The sequence below is a fragment of the Acanthisitta chloris genome, unplaced genomic scaffold (genome assembly GCF_000695815.1).
Source record: "Acanthisitta chloris isolate BGI_N310 unplaced genomic scaffold, ASM69581v1 scaffold603, whole genome shotgun sequence".
NCBI lineage: Eukaryota > Metazoa > Chordata > Aves > Passeriformes > Acanthisittidae > Acanthisitta > Acanthisitta chloris.
The window spans coordinates 16,540-34,855 of NW_008665229.1; the positions used below are offsets into that span (position 1 = coordinate 16,540).

The 18,316-nt window shown below is 36.9% G+C and overlaps 1 protein-coding gene across 1 annotated transcript in view; it reads right to left on the reverse strand.

Annotated features, from left to right (window-relative positions):
* Window positions 1-16,830, reverse strand: part of GLT1D1 (glycosyltransferase 1 domain containing 1) — a gene marked incomplete at both ends in the record, with an annotated part of 31,175 nt that extends 14,345 nt beyond the window's left edge. Inside the window, 5 exons of the mRNA XM_009071634.1 lie at window positions 2,816-2,872; window positions 4,000-4,036; window positions 8,029-8,080; window positions 12,883-12,988; window positions 16,682-16,830. Coding sequence (XP_009069882.1) covers window positions 2,816-2,872; window positions 4,000-4,036; window positions 8,029-8,080; window positions 12,883-12,988; window positions 16,682-16,830 — 401 coding nt within the window. The remainder of the gene's footprint in view (window positions 1-2,815; window positions 2,873-3,999; window positions 4,037-8,028; window positions 8,081-12,882; window positions 12,989-16,681) is intronic.
* Between the last annotated feature and the right edge of the window lie 1,486 nt (window positions 16,831-18,316).

Consider the following 18,316-nt stretch of genomic DNA (forward strand, 5'->3'; position numbering starts at 1 on the left):
TACATCTTACAATCTTCAGCCACATTCCACTGACATCAAAAGGAGCTTTTCATCAGGGGATGATGACATCAAGCCTGTCTGATCTTAAGCAGCTATGCTCCATCCTTGAGCTGAGTGTTGAGAAGATCAGCCTCAGGTTTCTCATTTACTTAGACTCTCTTGGCATTTTCTGTCAATCAAGTCACAGCAAAAGCCTCAACTTTCATTGCTTCTCTCAAGTCTATACGTAGGCTCTAAAATCACTAACCAGCTGATTATGCTGCATTTAGATTTCTGTATTATAAGGTCAGGGAAAAACATTTTGATCATCTGCTCTGACCTCCAGACTGTCACAGACTGCAATACTTCCTTTAATAGACTGAGTTACTAAAGATACTCAAAACTTTGTCTTCTTGAAGTCTATATTGAAATCTGCATTTGGTTCAGCTTTTTGGGTTGACTGCTGCTGCTTGCAGTCTTATGTCTACATAAGACAAACTGTGGAGCTGACTGCTAACCAGAATGCTGAGAACTTTAAAAATTAATCTTAAAAGCTCTTATTTTGGCAGATTTACCCAATAGATGTTTACTCACCAGCCACTGACAATACTGCAGCTAGGAGCTAACACAATAACAGCACACCAGGAACTCTCAAGTCTGCTGCTAAGACTAGGAAAAAAAATACTAATTCCATGGTTTTTTTGTACAGAGATTGTACTGCACCCACAATAACAACAACAAAAACCTTTCACAGCATTGCTTGCATTTGTGTTAGGCAATTGCTATTTATGTTAGCAACTCAAACTATCAAACAAAATGCACAAAAAGCTGGAATTCCTCAGCTCTTAGTTTAATACCATTCACATTTGGGAGCTGAGGGTGGGAGTAAGTCTCCCACAGAAAAATGTATTTGATGCATTCTGTCACTCACTGAAATCTAACATTAAACTCTTTTTGAAGCTATTACACTGATTTAAAGAGAATGTTGATGTGTTGGTGTTCTATTTAACAAAAGCAAATGTTTTCCATGACTGAAAAAAAAATCTCTGTACAAAGAATAGGCATAAGAAGTCTGTTCTCTAGAAAAAGAAGTCTTGAAGTACTCTGAAGTGCCTGTTTTCTTTAAAGAATGATTTGACAATATATGGCCTGAACATCAGGGATGTTTAACAGTGATGCCACAAATGTGTTTGTATGGCATGGGCTGTTCCTTCAGACCTGGGAATCCTGAATTTGACCAATATTCAAGGATGCTACTAAAGATACAGGCAAGAGTTATCTGGAAAAATATTTCCCATCACTAAATGCCTACAGATGTGGAATAGAACTTCAGGAAAAAAAAGTCTTAAAATAAGTTTAGAAATGCAATGAGCTGAATGAGATTGGACTTGGTCTGCATAAAAGCTTGGGGTCTTTTCAAGGGCACTTCATTGTGCAAGTCCACACTAGCCAACTCACATTCTTCTGAGCAAAACCTTCTTCTATTTTTGATAGTTTTCCACTGATTGCTCCAAGTTTAGTAGAATTTGAAACACTTTGAAACTGCAAATCCCCAGAAAAGCAAAGCAGTGGGAACTCCTAATTAGCCCATGGAAAGTGTGAAGGTCCAGCCAAAGAACCTGTCTCCATGTACAGTCTTAAAACAAGTGGAAATTGTAGCTGCCACCAGACATGGACATAGAGACAAGGCTGAGAATATAAATGAGACGAAACAGTCCTAAAAACAATCCTAATAATCTGATGCCAGTTTTCAAGTTATTATTTAACAGGCACAGATGTTAGAGTCACATTTTAGTTTGCTTTTTCATGTACGTTATGAATTATTTTGCACTTCTGTATTAGTACACATTAGGCAAAAAAAACACCCTGTCTCTAATACATTAGAAATTCACTTTAGGGGGAGTTTCCCCCTCCTCAATCTGTTGACTGCTCATTTAATCATAAAATGGTTGGACAAGAGATCAAATCAACACTAAGGCTGTGCTAGCAAGAGACAAATCATCTCACTTCAGAAAATTATTAATCTTAGTGGCACTGTGCTTGTGTGCTGTGATTTACTGAGAACAAAATAACCTCACGATGCTCAATTTCAAATTGACACTGGATCTGACTAATGGCACACATTTGCTGATGTGATAAAGCCATCGACTGGTGAGGATTCATTTGGAACGGAGGGAGCAGCTGTACCATCAGAGATCAGAGTGATGAATAGAATATTGAAACATTTTTACCACAGTAAAATGCCTAGACATTATTCTTTTGAGGAGAGGCAGTTGAAGCAATTAAAGCATTGCCAGGATCAGGTGACTTTAAATTAGGTGACCTGCCTTACATGCCATTACTTTGGTGGCAACAGGCTCTAGGTCAAGACCAAATAATAAAACATCAACACATTTCCTTTCTTCAGCATTTCTTTACCTCAACTGCTCTTCTGCAAAAGACATCCACAGTTTCTATCACACAGATAAAGCACAGTGAGCTCAGGTGTTGCTGCTTTGGTCTAACTTACCTTTCAGGGACACTGAGCTGTATGTCATGACCACTTTGTCTTTTGGTGCAGTTCTGCCCTGGCCAGAGCAGAAATCTGGAGGCAGCCTGGGAAGTTTACTAACCAGACTAATCTGATCAATATTCTGCCTTTTTCCATATAGTTAAATTATTTTATTACATAGGTACTTAAACTTTATGTTCTAAATTTCTTTCATCCTTAACGTTGACTAAGAGTAAATATAACAAACACGGGGAAAAAAAGTGACTTTTACCTGCATTTTGTAGAAATCTGTACCAGTCAAATGAGAGTAAATATAACAAACACGGGAAAAAAAGTGACTTTTACCTGAATTTTGTAGAAATCTGTACCAGTCAAATGTTTCACTGGGTGTAGTCTTAATTCCTGTGTTGGAAAAAAGAGAGTATCACATGTTTGATGTCCCCTGGATGGCTGAACTGTAGTTCCTGAAGCCTAAGAAAGCAATATTTCTGCCAAGCACACTGAATTCCATACACAGTTGTTCCCCTCTCCAGCTTTTCTCATCCCAACAAGCTCAGGTTGCCTGCACAGTCCTTCCATGGACATCAGGTTGAAAGTCAGTTGAAAATTTTGCAGGGTCACACACTATATGAACTTCTTTAGCAACTCAACCATGCTAAATTTGGCCTTTTATAACCTACATACAAGATAACATTATCTGAGGGAGCACATTCCAAATCAGGCACAGACAGCTGAGACCCAAAGTCCTTAACATAAAAGAAAATAAATTAAATTTATCTAAAAACTAACTAGCAATCTAAACTGAATAGCAATGTATTTGTTTTGCCTTATGGTAAAGATTAATTATTTTAATAGTGAAACTATTCTGCTGATTTATTTAATCTCTTGGTTAACTATCACCTCACAAGAGGCCTAAATGTAGACTGAGAATGGGCTAAATAGGCTTCACAATGGGTTATTTCAACATTGCAGTTTTGGATTTTCTTTGAAATACAAAATGGAATGAGTTCTGGAATCCATAGACAGTTATTTTTAGATAAACAAGATTAGGAGCTGTAGTTTAAGTACTCACACCTAAAATACTGAGCTGAGTGTTCCCTAGATTACTCACTAAAGTCCTTTGAATTAGATGCTCATTAGGTGTCATTATGTTGGGAACTCAGATTAAAGCATTTAAAGGAATTTGGAGTTAAGAGGAAAATTATTCAGCATTAAAACTTCCATAGACTTTGGAGAAAACTCAGTGTTACCTTAGGTGTAACCTAATCGTTCAGATTTCTGCTGCAACGTATCTGAAAAAACTTATTTAAACACACCAAATGAGTTGAAAATTTAGGCTAAGAGACTGTAATATTGCCCCAATTAATGTCAGGGGCAAAAAGCTAACTCCAGTGGAGCCAGGACTTCAAATCCACACCCATTTCAGCATAGTATTTCTGGGGCAAAGAAGGTACATACATAAACATACAGACACTAAACACATGATGTAAATACAGTGAATATCTTAATCAGCATTTCAAAACTCTCACCTTGACTTTGGACATAGATTTTCTTCCTAGCATCTGGCTTTAAAGAGAAGGAGAAGAAAAGTAACTTTCATAGTTCAACATAAAATATCTGTTCAATCTCCCAAAAAGCCCAACTAGTATAACAAAATACATGTCAGTGTGATTTTCTTTTGAAATTAAAAATCAAATCAGACTCTTAGATACATTTAAGCAACACCAAAAGCCAATATTCAGCAGTGCAAATTTCAGTTATAAGCACAGTATCAACAAATTAATTGTTTGTAATTAATAACAAATTAATAGATTGTTTGTAATTAACACAATTACCAAGTGAGTAAAAATATTTTTTAGTTTATTTCTTTATCCTTCCTTATGATGGTTAACCTATTTATGGCATAGAAAATGAAAATATTTTCCTAGAATAGAAAGATTTTTAATTAGCTAGATGAAAATCAGCTCTAATTCCCCCCCAAAAATGTGAATCTTGAAAGAAAAATTATAGCTGGTTTTGAAACCACAGTCCACATTTATCCATAATAAAATTTTTAAATACGTCAGGAATTTATCTCTAACCTTTTCAGAAACTGCTGTCAAATATATGTAGATTTATCTAGCCAGGAAAACTGGGCACTAATAGTTATTACAGAACATTCCCAAATAAAAATTGAGAAATAAATTCTATTCAAATAGCTCTAGTAAAAGAGGAAATTCCTACACCTCCAAAGTCACTGCTGAAGTGCTCCTCGATTAGTTATTTCGTTTAGGTGATTAAAGAAGCAATTTCCTCTTTCAATATCTTTCTATAACTTCAACTGTGAGTTTGTGGAATATATTTTTTGTCATGGAAAAACAGAACTAATTCAGAAACAAACTGCTAAACAACCATTTCCTGAACTAGTCAGCTCAGAAAAATAAGAAGCCACAGAAGTGATTTTCTTTTCCTTGCTAATATGTTGGATTTCCTCTATGGCTCCTGTATGACTCTCATTAGTCCCTGCCCAGTCACAGCAGCTACTAAAAATGGACTAGAAAAAGAAACTGAAAGAAAAGAGGTCATTAAGAAAGAGAAGAATCATCAAGGAGCAGCTCACAGATGGGAAGGAAGTGAGTTCTGAGAATCAGAGTGAACTACGTCACAAAAACTACATGGAAAAGCAGCAAATCCACATGGAAATCAAGTTGGGGGACAACAACTGTTTATCCTACAGTGGAAGACTAAAGATATTCTATGGACTTTATCTTTCACAACCTACATGAGATTTTGTGTTCAAAGGAATTAAAATAATCAAAATAGATTAGGACATTATTACATTATTATATTACTTAACATTGGATCTTATTTTACCTATAAAAAAAGGGACATTTTAAATTATGTTGGATCTTTCAATCATGAAAAAAAAAAACCCTTACAAACTATGGAGACAGCACTGCAAGCTAGAGGACATCTCCAGGTTTAAATGTGTAGTACAAGTGGGAGAGCTGAAATTCAGCACTTGGACACAGAAAAATGGAAAATAATAGGAAAATCATGGAAGAGAGAACAGTGGGAATCAGCCTTGCCCACGTAGCTGACACACTGCACAGACCTGCCTCAAACTCTGGTGGGTCAACATAGAATTTTAGTCCCCCAAACCCACTAAGTTATCAAAAGAAGTTTAAGCATCTTGTTTCATGCTCTGCTGGACCTCAAATGGCTTACGGTGAGCAAATAGAATCCTGCCAGGGCTTGGTTCATCAAGAAGAAAATAGCAGGAATCCTGTGCAACAGGGTGTAGAGATGTATTCACACTTTATAGATCAATTTTCTGTTATGTTCTTCATTTGAAATGGTCTTGGGGAGAATGGAAAAATGAAATTGATGCTAATAAAAGTGGCTTAGGTAATTTTTATGCACCGGTTTATGGTACTGAAATAAAACACTGACCATAAGCCCAAAATCTTTTATAATATGTCCAACTGGCTTGAAATACAGATTATTACAAATGCTGTATTATGTGCTTCATCATTAAAGGTAATTTATCCAGTGTAACAGAAAGGAATTTGTTGGAAGATACAGCCCTGGAGCACAGTGCAATTGCTTACATGTTTGTCATTTAAATACTTCACTAATAAAGCACAGATTAGAGGAATAAAACAGCTCACATGAGTGTGAGCTAATATGCAAAAAGTTAATATTCCATGACCTAGGTATGGAAAGATGTATTCATATTCTTCACTGCTTGAAAGCAAATCTGTTGCCTTTGCTCTCACTCTTTACATGAAGATGCAACTAGGACTAGAAGCCCAAACCCATCATTTAAGACACAGGGAGCAGGTGATATTTCACTTTAGGACTTGAGAGATTTGCCTCCAATTCCATGTCTTCCACAGACCCCCAGGACACTGAATGAGTCTAACAAGCCTGGAGCACAAAGGTGTTCAGGTAAAATCAAAGTTTGGCTCCTAAAAACACTTGAGATGCTGATTTTGAAAGGATTTCAAAGTTCAGTTTTGTTTCTCCTCCTTCAAGTCTGTTACTTTTGTATTTTCCTTGCTTAAGAACTCTAACAGAAACTTCCCTTTTCCATTTACCCATCATGAAGCTCATTGTAATAGCTATTAAAATAAAGTGATACTTGTAATCTAAAATACCAAATAATAGGTCTGCTCATTTTAATGCAAATAGATTTTAAAAAACAATTAATGCTGAAACAAAGTATTGTATGTTCAAGTGTTGTGCAAGCTCCGAGTGATTATTTTTTAGGCAAGGGTACATCAATGATTATATTATGATGCAAATTAGAACTGAAGAGATACCAAGCACTTCATTTCTGGTTCTTGCATGTGTTGTTCAGCTTCAGCTGATGTTTCCCAAGATGAGGTGAGAGGAGCTAACACCTCTCTGCAGCTGGAAGAGGTTTGCTCTTTTTATCCCAGATAAATAATTCCTGCTTACCCCTCACTGCATCTGGTGCTCGTTGCAGTTCTCTGTGGTTCAGTACAAGTCCCTGCACAGTAAGTTAGCTGGAAAGCTAACCCTGCACAGATGTTCACCTGGGCTAACCAGCCACATCAGCAAGCCCTGCTGCCTGGTGTGGGGTTTTTCACAGGTCACCAGTGCAGCCTGACACTACCCAAGAGCATTCCCTGTCCTTAGGTGACTGGCAGCTCTTTATGGTCTTCAGAAACAAGGATTGAGCACTGCCAACGTCAAGGGTTTGCCTCAATTTTCTCCACTGGCAACTTGCTATCAATTCAACCAGGTAAGGGTAGAAATGTTGACCCATTCTATTTTCAAACAGGATCATCAGATACTAAAAATAATCCCACTAAAGGTACAAAGAGGACTTGCAGTGCAGCACAGGCAATGGTACCCTACTAAATGAAGAGAATAAACCATTATTACTCCTGGTTCTTTGTTGGCTAAATAATTTCTTCAAATACATTGCTAATGTATTTGACCATTCCACACAGTGTGCTTTGCTTTGAGGAAAGATGAATTTTCAGAAAGTGAAGTGCTATTTATGTGCTTCACATCCAAGGCCTGATGAACAGAGTTCTCTGTCATCGATTGCTGGGCTTAGCAGAGCTTCAAATTTACCTCTACAGTTCACCTGAAGAAGTTCATTAGCTTCAAATTATTTACCTCTACAGTTCACCTGAAGAAGTTCATTCTATTTCCAGTATTGACAATTCTTCCAACTTCTTTATTATAACTCATGCTGTCTAGTGGAATTTTGTCAACTTAAAATTGATTAGATGATGCAAAATGAAACAATATATGCATATGGCATCAGGAGAGACTTGATAACAACAGCAGTGATTAGTTTTAAATGTTACAGAGAAGATTTCCTAAACTGCTCTATGCTCTTTGCAAATATAATCAGCTTTTAAGTGCCAGATCTATTTGACCTGCCCAAGTACATAAATATTAAATGCTTTCTCTGAAAGGAAAAACAGCAATAGAGAACAATGAAGATTATTGCGATTCTCTAGGACTATTTAGAAAACATTTTAGGAGAATGCAAATTTGCTAATACTATAAGCATTACCATTATCATGTAAACATACCCACTCTGCTGCTGCCAGTTCCTTCATTTTCACTGTGAAAGCCACTGCAAACCTAGTTAAATGGACAAAAATAGTTGGGATCATCTGCTTAAAGTGCTTAAACATAAAAACAGAAAAGTGCTTCAGGAAAAAAAATAGTCTAAGAACTAAGATCAGAGGCTTATGAAATTATCACAGATGGAAAGACAGAAAGCAGGATTTCTATTTGTTTTAGCAGCAAACAGGGGTTAAACCAATGGGAGCTCTTCAGGCTTTGCATCTCAGAGCTCTTGGGACGGTAAAGTGAGGATTTCTCAAAGTAAGAGAGAACCCAAATACTGGGAACATTCTGCAGTTTATCGGAATTAATTATCAGCTGCATTTCCTGTTTGTCCATGACTATTGGTTCCAGGAAACCTCTTCACAAACACAGGAATGAGAGAGCTGAACTCCAGTTCACTCCACACTGTTTCACAATACCCAGTGCCACTGAGTGCAGCTCACTGAAACTGAGTTTAATTCAATGGAGCAGAGGGATTTTTTTAAAGCTTTCCCCAATGTTCTCTTTTTACTTCTAGGTAGTCAAAACTGTCAATGAGTAACAAACTTAAGTGTCTTTGAGAAATGTATGCAGTGCGTTATGACTCTACATAACAGAGGAGTTATGTCAGAGACCATTTAAAAGCAACATTGATAAAAACAGTTTTCATTTTTGGGTGCCTCATTAAAGCCACAGAATATACGAACAGTTTTCAGTTTTGGGTGCCTCATTAAAGCCACAGAAATCTGATTTCTAAACACACTGGATAAGCAGGTTTTATTACTGGGACCTTGAATACCAAGAAGTTGTCCAAGATACTTTTATGGAGTCAGAGTTAATAATGGATCCCTGCTCAGAAAAGATCTTAAGAACATGATCAGTAATCGGACATTGGGATGTGCTGCTCAGGGAGGTGGTGGATTCACCATCCCTGGAGGTTTTCAAGCTGAGACTGGATGTGGCACTTAGTGCCATGGTCTAGTGACCACAGTAGGGTTGGACTTAATGATCTTGGAGGTCTTTTCAACCAGGTTGATTCTATGATTGTATGACGGACTTTAGTGTAGCTTTTAAGTTGTAATCAAATATAAACACATGCTTTGGATGTTCTTAAATGGAACTTTAATGCTAACTGGAACCACAAATTGGGTCATTTCTGAAGGCTGTTAGTCCTGTGGGACAGATGTCTGGATGCCTCCTCCATATGAGACAGAATCTGTTCAGCAAAATCCCTTTTTTAATTACTTGTATAGATTTTGAATATGAAACAGAGCTCAGCACATTGCACTCAGGATTTGATGTTTCTTTTTCATGTAATTTATGAAATGTTTCTGTCCTGAGCCAACACTATGACACCTCAATGGCTAGAGATAAAGCACAATGCAAAGTCACAAGCAGAACTGTTCCACTGGAGATATGAGGTTATAATCTGGGGACATGAAATCACAATCATTCATTAGACGTCGCATAAATGCTGAATTATAACTCCTTTGGGGACATGAAATCACAATCGTTCATTAGAAGTCGCATAAATGCTGAATTATAACTCCTACTATTGTTTGTCAAAACTAACCTTATTCCCATACATTTGTTTTGTAGTATCTGCTTTATGGGACTACAATGAATTTCACATACACAACTTGACAGCTTTAAGGTTATTAAAGCCTTTGCAAATGCTTGTTTGGTCAAGTTGCACATGCTCCCTTCCCAGATTTTGCAATTATACTTTCAATACATCATATTAACAAGCATAAAAAGATGTTGCTCTTAAGTCTACAAAATACTGTTCAATAGAGAAAAAAAAATTCCCTAGAGGAGTACAAGCAGCATTTAGAGGAATTTGATTAAAAATGAAACACTCATAAAGCTAGACAGTGTTCAATACTTTTTTTTTTATGGAATGTGGGGGTATGTTGTACTGGACAAGTAATCTACAATTCATGATACTTTCTGCTTAGAACCCTGCAATCAATAAAGAAGGAAAAAAATCAATGTTGCTTTTAATAACTATGCAATGAATAATACTAGTGATGATACTGAAGAAGAGGTACATTCTAGAAAACTGAATTAATTCTCCTGAAGCAAAGAGAATATTGTAAACTGCATAAGAATGGAGCAATACATTTTGAAACATCATAGGAAATTCAAGCTATTAAAACATACTTGAGTTCCCAATTTAATTATAATTAAAAACCATTCTGTAGAACACGGTTTTGCAAAGCTGTGTTAGCTGTATTTGTGGCAGACAATGTTTTAAACCCAGAAATGGATCAAATGGACACAGAGATTCTGGTGTTATGTATTTTTCATTTTGCAGAGTGCTGAAATTTAGTGACCCATTAGATATCTTTTTCTTTCCCTTCAGACCTGTTTAGAGCACAACTTCTGATTATTTGATAACAAAAAAATCAACAAATATATAAATTTCCTCTTCAATGGGACCTTAAGTTGCTTTCAACTCCAAGTCACACTAAGACATAAGAACATACCCTAATGATTTTTCAATGAGTGTGATTAAGTGCTGTCTTTAAAATCTGTTTACTTACCACGTTTTGCAGGGCACTATAGACAGAACAGCACATCTAGGTCAGCATTAAGTGAGCTAATAATAGTTAGAACATAGAGTGGTATTAGCAGAGATAAAACTAGGAGAGAGAAGCCTGTTGCAGGTTCTTTCTGAACCCAAATCCATACTGCCCCACCTGAACTGCTGGAGCTATCTGTCTTAACTACAGTGTGATGAATGAATGGAGAGTATCCTGATCTTTAAGCTCACCTAGAGTAAGAGCCCAAGCAGTGTCCCTGGGTATGACAACACATCCAGATGCCTCAATTTTGTCTCACCTTGTGCAACTTTACTGCCACCAAAACAACATCCTTCTCACAACCTCCCACAAGCTGACTTCTCTCATGAAAGGGGGGAAAGAACAACCCAGGCAACAAAAAGCCAATTTTATGCCACTTAGTGAGTTAAACCTGCTCAGAAAGTAGCCCAGTCCTGGCACAATGAAGACTGGGTCACACAGCCACAAGCAAGAGAAAGGAGAAGGAGAGGAAGGCAGAGCAGTAGAATTAGCTCTGCCATCAGTGATCTATCACACTGGCTACTCATGAAATGACAACCTTAGCCTCTATCTTAGTAAGACTTATGCTATCTATTAAATTAATTTCATCCACTGAAAGCTTTACATACATAAAATGCTTTAGTTTCTAATAAGAAAAAGGCTTAGTTGCCCATCACAAACATGATCAAACACAGCTGAAGTCAACAGACCTAACAGAGGAAACTTCTTTGCTGAAGATGTTGAAACAACGGGAAATGCTCAAAAAACTTTTTAGTTTTTAGTCATTTTCTCTGATTTATGATCAGCTCCTGAACTACATTTAATGACTCCACTGACATGTCACTAGAACTTTTCAGGACCCTGAAAATACTCCCTTGTCAATTCACCTCAAAAACGGAGTGAATTTGCTTAAAAACTTTTTTCAGTCTCTGCTTCTTTGTTCACATATCCAGAGAAAGGATTGCATTAGCAGGTGGAAAAAAAAAAAAAGGAACAAAAGCCCCTTATACTTGAGTGATCTGCTTTTCAATCAAGCCCTCTGTCAGTAAGCTAAATGTGAGGCCTCTGAGAACAGGTTTGATTCCGTGATGCAACAGGACAATGTCAGTTATTTTTAGTCATCATCTCACTTAAGTCAAACTGCTGATCTCTTTGGTCTCTATGTGCAGATAGCTCTTAATGCAAATATTTGTTAGTTCCAATACAGAATATTTTATATGCTTAAATATATGTAACTTAACCCAGAATTTACTGAGAAACAGAGGTTTAAAAAGCCTCTGGAACTGTATTTAGTATTTTTGGTGCAGGGTCTTGGCAAATGGGGTCTAACCTTGATTAGGCTAATATTTACTACATTGTTGACATTACCACAATAAGAAATAATAAGAATATTCATACCTCCCTTGTTAACAAATATTTGCTATTTAAATATCATATCTCTACCACTAATCCACCATTAACCACCTCCACTACTGAAGATTCACTTTTTAACTACCAAATATGAGTCACTTCATGGCCAGAATAGTTCTGTACAAATGGGAACTGCATGGATATTGTTGGAGATGCTTAGATGTGTATTTCTTTACTTAAATCTCTGCAAACATAAACAATCCAAAATAATTTTGGCAAGAAATTGAAACTTGATGGCATAAAATTGTATCAATTACATGCCAAATAAACTACAGTCAAGTTCACACAGTCCAAAATTACACCATCACAGGCTCTTTATAAAGTCTACCCATCAAGGAGATATTCTACAGAGTAATATACTGCCAAATCCCAGGTTAAGTTTTCTTGCTAATATTCTTCTCCCTTCTTTTACCTGCCTCAGAGTTTTATATCCTCATCACATGCATAGTTCTATTATTCTAGACAACAGTTATGATTCAGTAGACAAAGTAGAGGATTAGTTAGCACAGATTTCATGAGCTTTTAATGGGATTTGAGTCTTTTTGAAAATTCCCAGCCCAAGAGATCAGGTTTCAGCACGACTTCTGCCAACTCTTGCATGGTCAAATAGGATGAAACACTTGTAACAGAGGAAATATCAAAAGAATAGTCTACATAGAGACTGTATTTTATGAAGAAACTGTTCTACAGCCATCACTGAATCATAAAATTATATGTAGAGATCACAGGGATTTCAAGTAGTCTTTGTCTGCTGGCCTACACATCTCCCAGGGATTCCAAGCATTTATAGAACACTTCCTGAAAACTTTGCCAGTACAAAAATGCAATTTCCTCTCAGAAATGTCCCACACATGCTCTTACCTGGCTTCCTCCAGCACTGCTCCCATTACCCGACGTTTCTCTTCACATTTCATATCTTCATTTATATCTGTCCCACCAAAGATGATTCCAAAGGGAATTCTGCTACCTGCAAAGAAAAGACTACAATGAGAAGTTGGCCAGCGTGTCAAGGTAATGACTAAGAGTGGGTACTAAGAGCTAAAAAGCACATGGATAATAGTTTATCACATATTTAAGCCAAAAAACTTTGAAAAGAAAACCTGGAGAAACTTGGATGTTTATGGTTTTGGCACTGAAACCTCCAGACAATAACTGTGCAATTTCACAGCATGTCAGTCTGCTGGATAGCTGTGAGATTTTATTTCATTTTTCCATGCTTAGTGAAAATAATCAATTAGATTCTAAACTTGGCAGCCCACCAAACAGCACATATATATTTTCAATGTTAGCCACATTTTAATAAAAGGTAGCATTGCAAAGTTGGGTCCCAGGTATCCAGTCTCAGCCACTCATTCACTGTCCCCTCAGGCACTCCAAGGCTGTGGTTTGGGTAACTGTCCTGCAAAGATGGTTACTGGGCTTAATATTTTTTTAGTATTGACTTTTGAAGCCAATTTTACTTCTACTGATGGAGCCACACCATAGGAAAATGTCACCAAGTCAAATAAAGCACTATATGTGAACCTGTAATAAAATCTTTGTTTTGCCTAACTCCATCCCAAAAAGATGGATGTGTTGATAACTGATTGTTACAAGACCTTCTGTGATCACCCAGTTTAAGAAAGTTGTTTGAGGATGCCTTACAGTGCTCAGAACACTATGAGCAGAGGAAGGTGGTTGGCTTTGCGGCAATCTGTGAAAAAGACTGTGTCAGCATTCAAATTTTAGAGTATCAACAAAATCATATACATCCTAATGCTGTCTGCACTCTGGTAAATCCTGGTTTTGACACATGGCATCAGAATAAATGCATATTTTCCTAAGAGTAAAGCCAGGGTAGTGTTGCACTTTGTGCTAACAACAGCTAGACTTACATGGAAGGGTCAAAGACTATTTAGATAACAACACAAAAGCCAAAAGCAGTGTAAGATTCCTTTCTAATAGTATTGCTTGTCTTGGAGTCAAGTTATTTTTAGTAAGTGGCCACTAATGTTCTCCCCTGAAGCTAATGAAGATAGCAGACAATGATGTTTACTGTCGATTGTTTCAGCACTGAGAGGGATTAAGTGGTCAGTTTTACACCACATTAAGCTAACAAATAACAACCTCCTGGTGGCTAATTACTACATGCAGAACATAGCTTGAAATACCAAGTTTTGCAAAAGAAACAGTCTCAGTAAGACAGTCTCCAAACACTGTCTTTAAGTTGGCCAATTCTGTGGGTTTTGCAGATATCTGTTAGCCAAGGCTTCCTTCTGCCTGAGAACAAGAGTAGCAGTTAGGTTGTACTGCCACTACAGTCTATGAATCAAGAAATAATCATAGAATCATAGAATTTAGGGCATAGAATGGACCTTATAGATCATCCAGCCCCAACCCCCTGCCCTGGGCAGGGACACCTCCTCACTAGATCAGGATGCTCAAGGCTCAATCCAGCACCTTGAGCACCTCTAGCCACCACATCCCTGGGCAACCTGTGCCAGTGTCTCACCACTCTTACATTAAAAACTTTTTTCTAATATCTAACCTAAACTTCCTCTCCTCTCCTTCAAATCCATTAGCCCTTGTCAGATCATTGCATCAAAGGCAGAATATGCTTTGTTTTCTCTTGTTTGCTGTGGGATGGAAAAGGAAAAGGGATCAAGGACTCAGCAGACAACACTGTCCTCAGCACTGGACCAACGAGCAGGACACAAGAGGTTCCTGCATTGATGGAGGTTCATCCTTAGAGAGATAACTGACCTTGAATGTTCATGACTGTGAAAACTCTTAGTGACATGTTCTATAAATGCTCACAGTTCATTAGAGGGTGAGAGGGTTAAATTCAGTGAACTCTCCTAATTAAAATTCATGGCTTAAAACAAGTAAGCAAATCTTAAACCAAATGATAAACAAAATAAATATGTTGATAAAGATGGAAAATGTACTGCATGTTTCATATTTATAGCTGAAAATTAAGTGAGCTGTAAGATGAGGATTTATTAGCATTGCTAATTTCCTCATTACTAAATGAAAGAACAAAAAGAATGAAAGACTAATTACCATTCTGGCTAAGAGAATTTCCTTAGCATTTTTAGATATTATAGTCTAATGTTTGCAGGTGAAGACAATGAATGTGCATTATCAAAGCACCGCAGCACTAACCTTCAAGAGATTTACTTTCTGTAACACAATATAAAATATGTATTGCCTTTCTAATAAATTTAAAAAAGGAAATAATTATGTCATTTATTACATGTGCTGATCATACATCCCCAAACATGTACCCAAAGTTTCCAGGATGAGGCCTGAAAGGTTGGATGTTTCTGACTGTAATCCCTAAATTTCTCCATGTTACAGGAATCAGGAATGTCCTTTGAACCACTTTTTTCCCCCCAAGAAGTCTGAAATAACTTTTGCACTTTAACTAAGATCACTGTAGTAATCTTACCTCTTACTGTCTCACTTTCCACAGATTTCTGGTTCATTTTTCTTTCAGTTATTGCAGATGCTTTTTGGAACAGTATGACTGATTTGTTTAAATCACTGAGCTTTTGTATATCATTCAAGTATTGGGCTTTGAAGGTCACTTGGGATTTGGAAAAGCTACTAGCAACAGCATTCAGGCATTGCTATGCAAGTCAAACTCCAAAAAATATTTTACAATAAACATTTAAAATTCAAGCTGATTTTCTGTTCCTTAGCAAAAAGAAAAATGAGGCAGTTTCCAGACTTTCCATGAGCCTCTTCCAAAACAATTCTAGATCTTGTCAAAAAAAAAAAAAAGTCATCTATATTCCAACAAGAGAAGCCTTAATAGATATGTTAGCAGAGATCATCTTACAGAATTATTTGGGATTTGTATCCCAGGGTCCCTGCTGAAATCAGAGCTCCATTGCAGTGAAAGAAACACTAGTAAGCCACACATCCTAATTCAGGCTTCCTGCAAACTCCCCCAGCACAAACCGTGGGGGCACTTCTGAACAACAGAACCTGCACTGAGATCTGATGAAAGCACCAAATTATGTGCTTTTCTCTAAGGGAATAGATTTAGATAATACAAAGGTGATCTCAAAAATTGGCTATGCACTTGCAGTTTCAATAGGTGTCTGCAGTTCTGAAAGCCAATGCCTCTCGTGTATCATTAATGTCAGACTAACATTTCGTTCTATGTGGCTACACAGAAGAGAGAGTTTTATTATTTGTCTGACAACATTCTATCTCCTATAGCTTCAGCTGACAGGAACCACATCCCAGAGTTATTTCATGTCCAAAAATCCCTGACTAATTTTTGAAGAGAAAAATCAAATTAGCCTCTCTGCTTTCTTCGTTTGACCTCAGCTATCTTTAGCCAAGCCATTGTCCTCTGCAAGAACACAGCTGTGAAAGTATCCTAATGTTAATATAATGCTCTTATCTTGATGCAGTTAAAGTACTTAATTACAAAATGCACTATGTGCTTTTAAAAGCACATTTCTTTAGTTCTCTCCTCTCTGGATCAGATCTCCCACAGAGAAAGATTTTCAGCATTCCTGAACATTTGATGAATTGGATAAACGGAATAACGACACGAAGTGTGGGTTGATACATTTATAGCAATTTCTAACTGTTAGTATTCATTCTCTTCTGTTCCAGAACTTTTTTAAGAGGTATTTTTATTGCAAACCAGAAAGAGGATTACCTTGCAGAAGTCTGCCTCCTTTATAGAGATGAATGGCCAGGGCTGCATCAAATTTGTCTGTGGAGGTGAGATTTGCTATTTCAGCTGGACTTTCATACATGAAAGCATCTTTAAGAACACAGATATGACCTGCAGCATGGAGATGATCCCTTCAGCATTGGAACAGAGAGAGAAAGAATTATAAAATCACTATTAATATTGTAGCCATGACAATATATTAAGTTTTATATTAACATTTTTCCCTAAATAATCTTTGCTCCTACATTCAACTACATGTTATTTTCATTCAAGCAACCAGGAGCTGTTTACAAGGTTGGGTTTTCTTTCCTGGAAAATATTTGTTACCTTCACCATTGTGAAGCCACTTCCAAGCAATGTAATTTACATCCATTGCCAGGCCCAACCCTTATTAACAAAACATTTGAAAATTAGGGGAAATGAAGTATGTGCTGGATCTTTCCTGACTGAGCTTCAACTTAACAGATTGAAAAGATTCTTTGTGAATTGAGTGTGTTAGACCTTGGTCTTAGAGAGTCTCAGATCCTTGGTCTGGGGAAAAGCCACCAAGTGAAGAAGGTACAAATATATCCAGCTAATCAATGCTACTGAAAATACAGAACATCTAAAGGAATGAATGCATCAATAAAACCAGAGAATTGAGTTGTGTCCCCTTTCTGTTTGATTGTGGGTTTTATTGCTCTTGTCTTGGCTCATCCATTTGTAAAACAGGCACAGGATAATTGAAGCATAAGTAACAAACTACACAAAAGTCATTACACAAATACTTTCATGGTCTGTTTTAAAAAATCTCAGTTGCTAAAAAGCAAAATAAACCCAACTAACAACCACCAACAAAACCTCCTCAATGTCAGCTCATCCATTCAGCTTTACGTATAATGGTTCCTCGTATTAAAACATTAATTTAAAGACTGCCAAAGTCAAAAAACTAATCGATTACAGGCAGCTTTATTCCTCCCACTGAAACCAGAATCAGTTATCAATGTTTCCAAGGACATCAGCCAAAAAACATACAGGAGAAAATCCGTGTTTTGATAGAAACTGGCACGCTGTGTCTGCTGACATGTAGTGTTTACATTTGCAGTGTTATAAAAAGACCACAAGAATGTTTTCTTGCTTATTACATATTGTTCCAAGTTGATTCATTTCTCATTGTGTATTAATTGTTCTGGCATTAAAATCCTGCTAACTCAATAGCTTCCTGGATAATGTTGGCTCTTTCGTTTCCTGATCATTTCATATCCTCCCAAGAAATGTAATTTTCTTTCCTGCAGAACTTAGTCATTACTGCAGAAATTGGTGCTAAAAACATTGTAAAATGTCTCGAGGCCTTGGAAGGAATGTATTAGCACTATATCAGAGAGAGCTCCACTGGCACAACATATGGTGCTGTATTTCTTCCTCATCCTAAGAAGAAACTCCTTTTGCTTTTAACTTCGCTGTTTGAAACAAGACCAATAAATTCTAATAAGTACTAATAAATAATAAAATACAGCCAGATTGTAAGCTCCTTATTTACACTGTCGAGCAATTATTTACATCAGTTGTCCCATGAACTGTTTCCAAGTACCTGTTTGCCTTTTGAAAGAGGCTCTCAATTTATATCTAAATAATGAT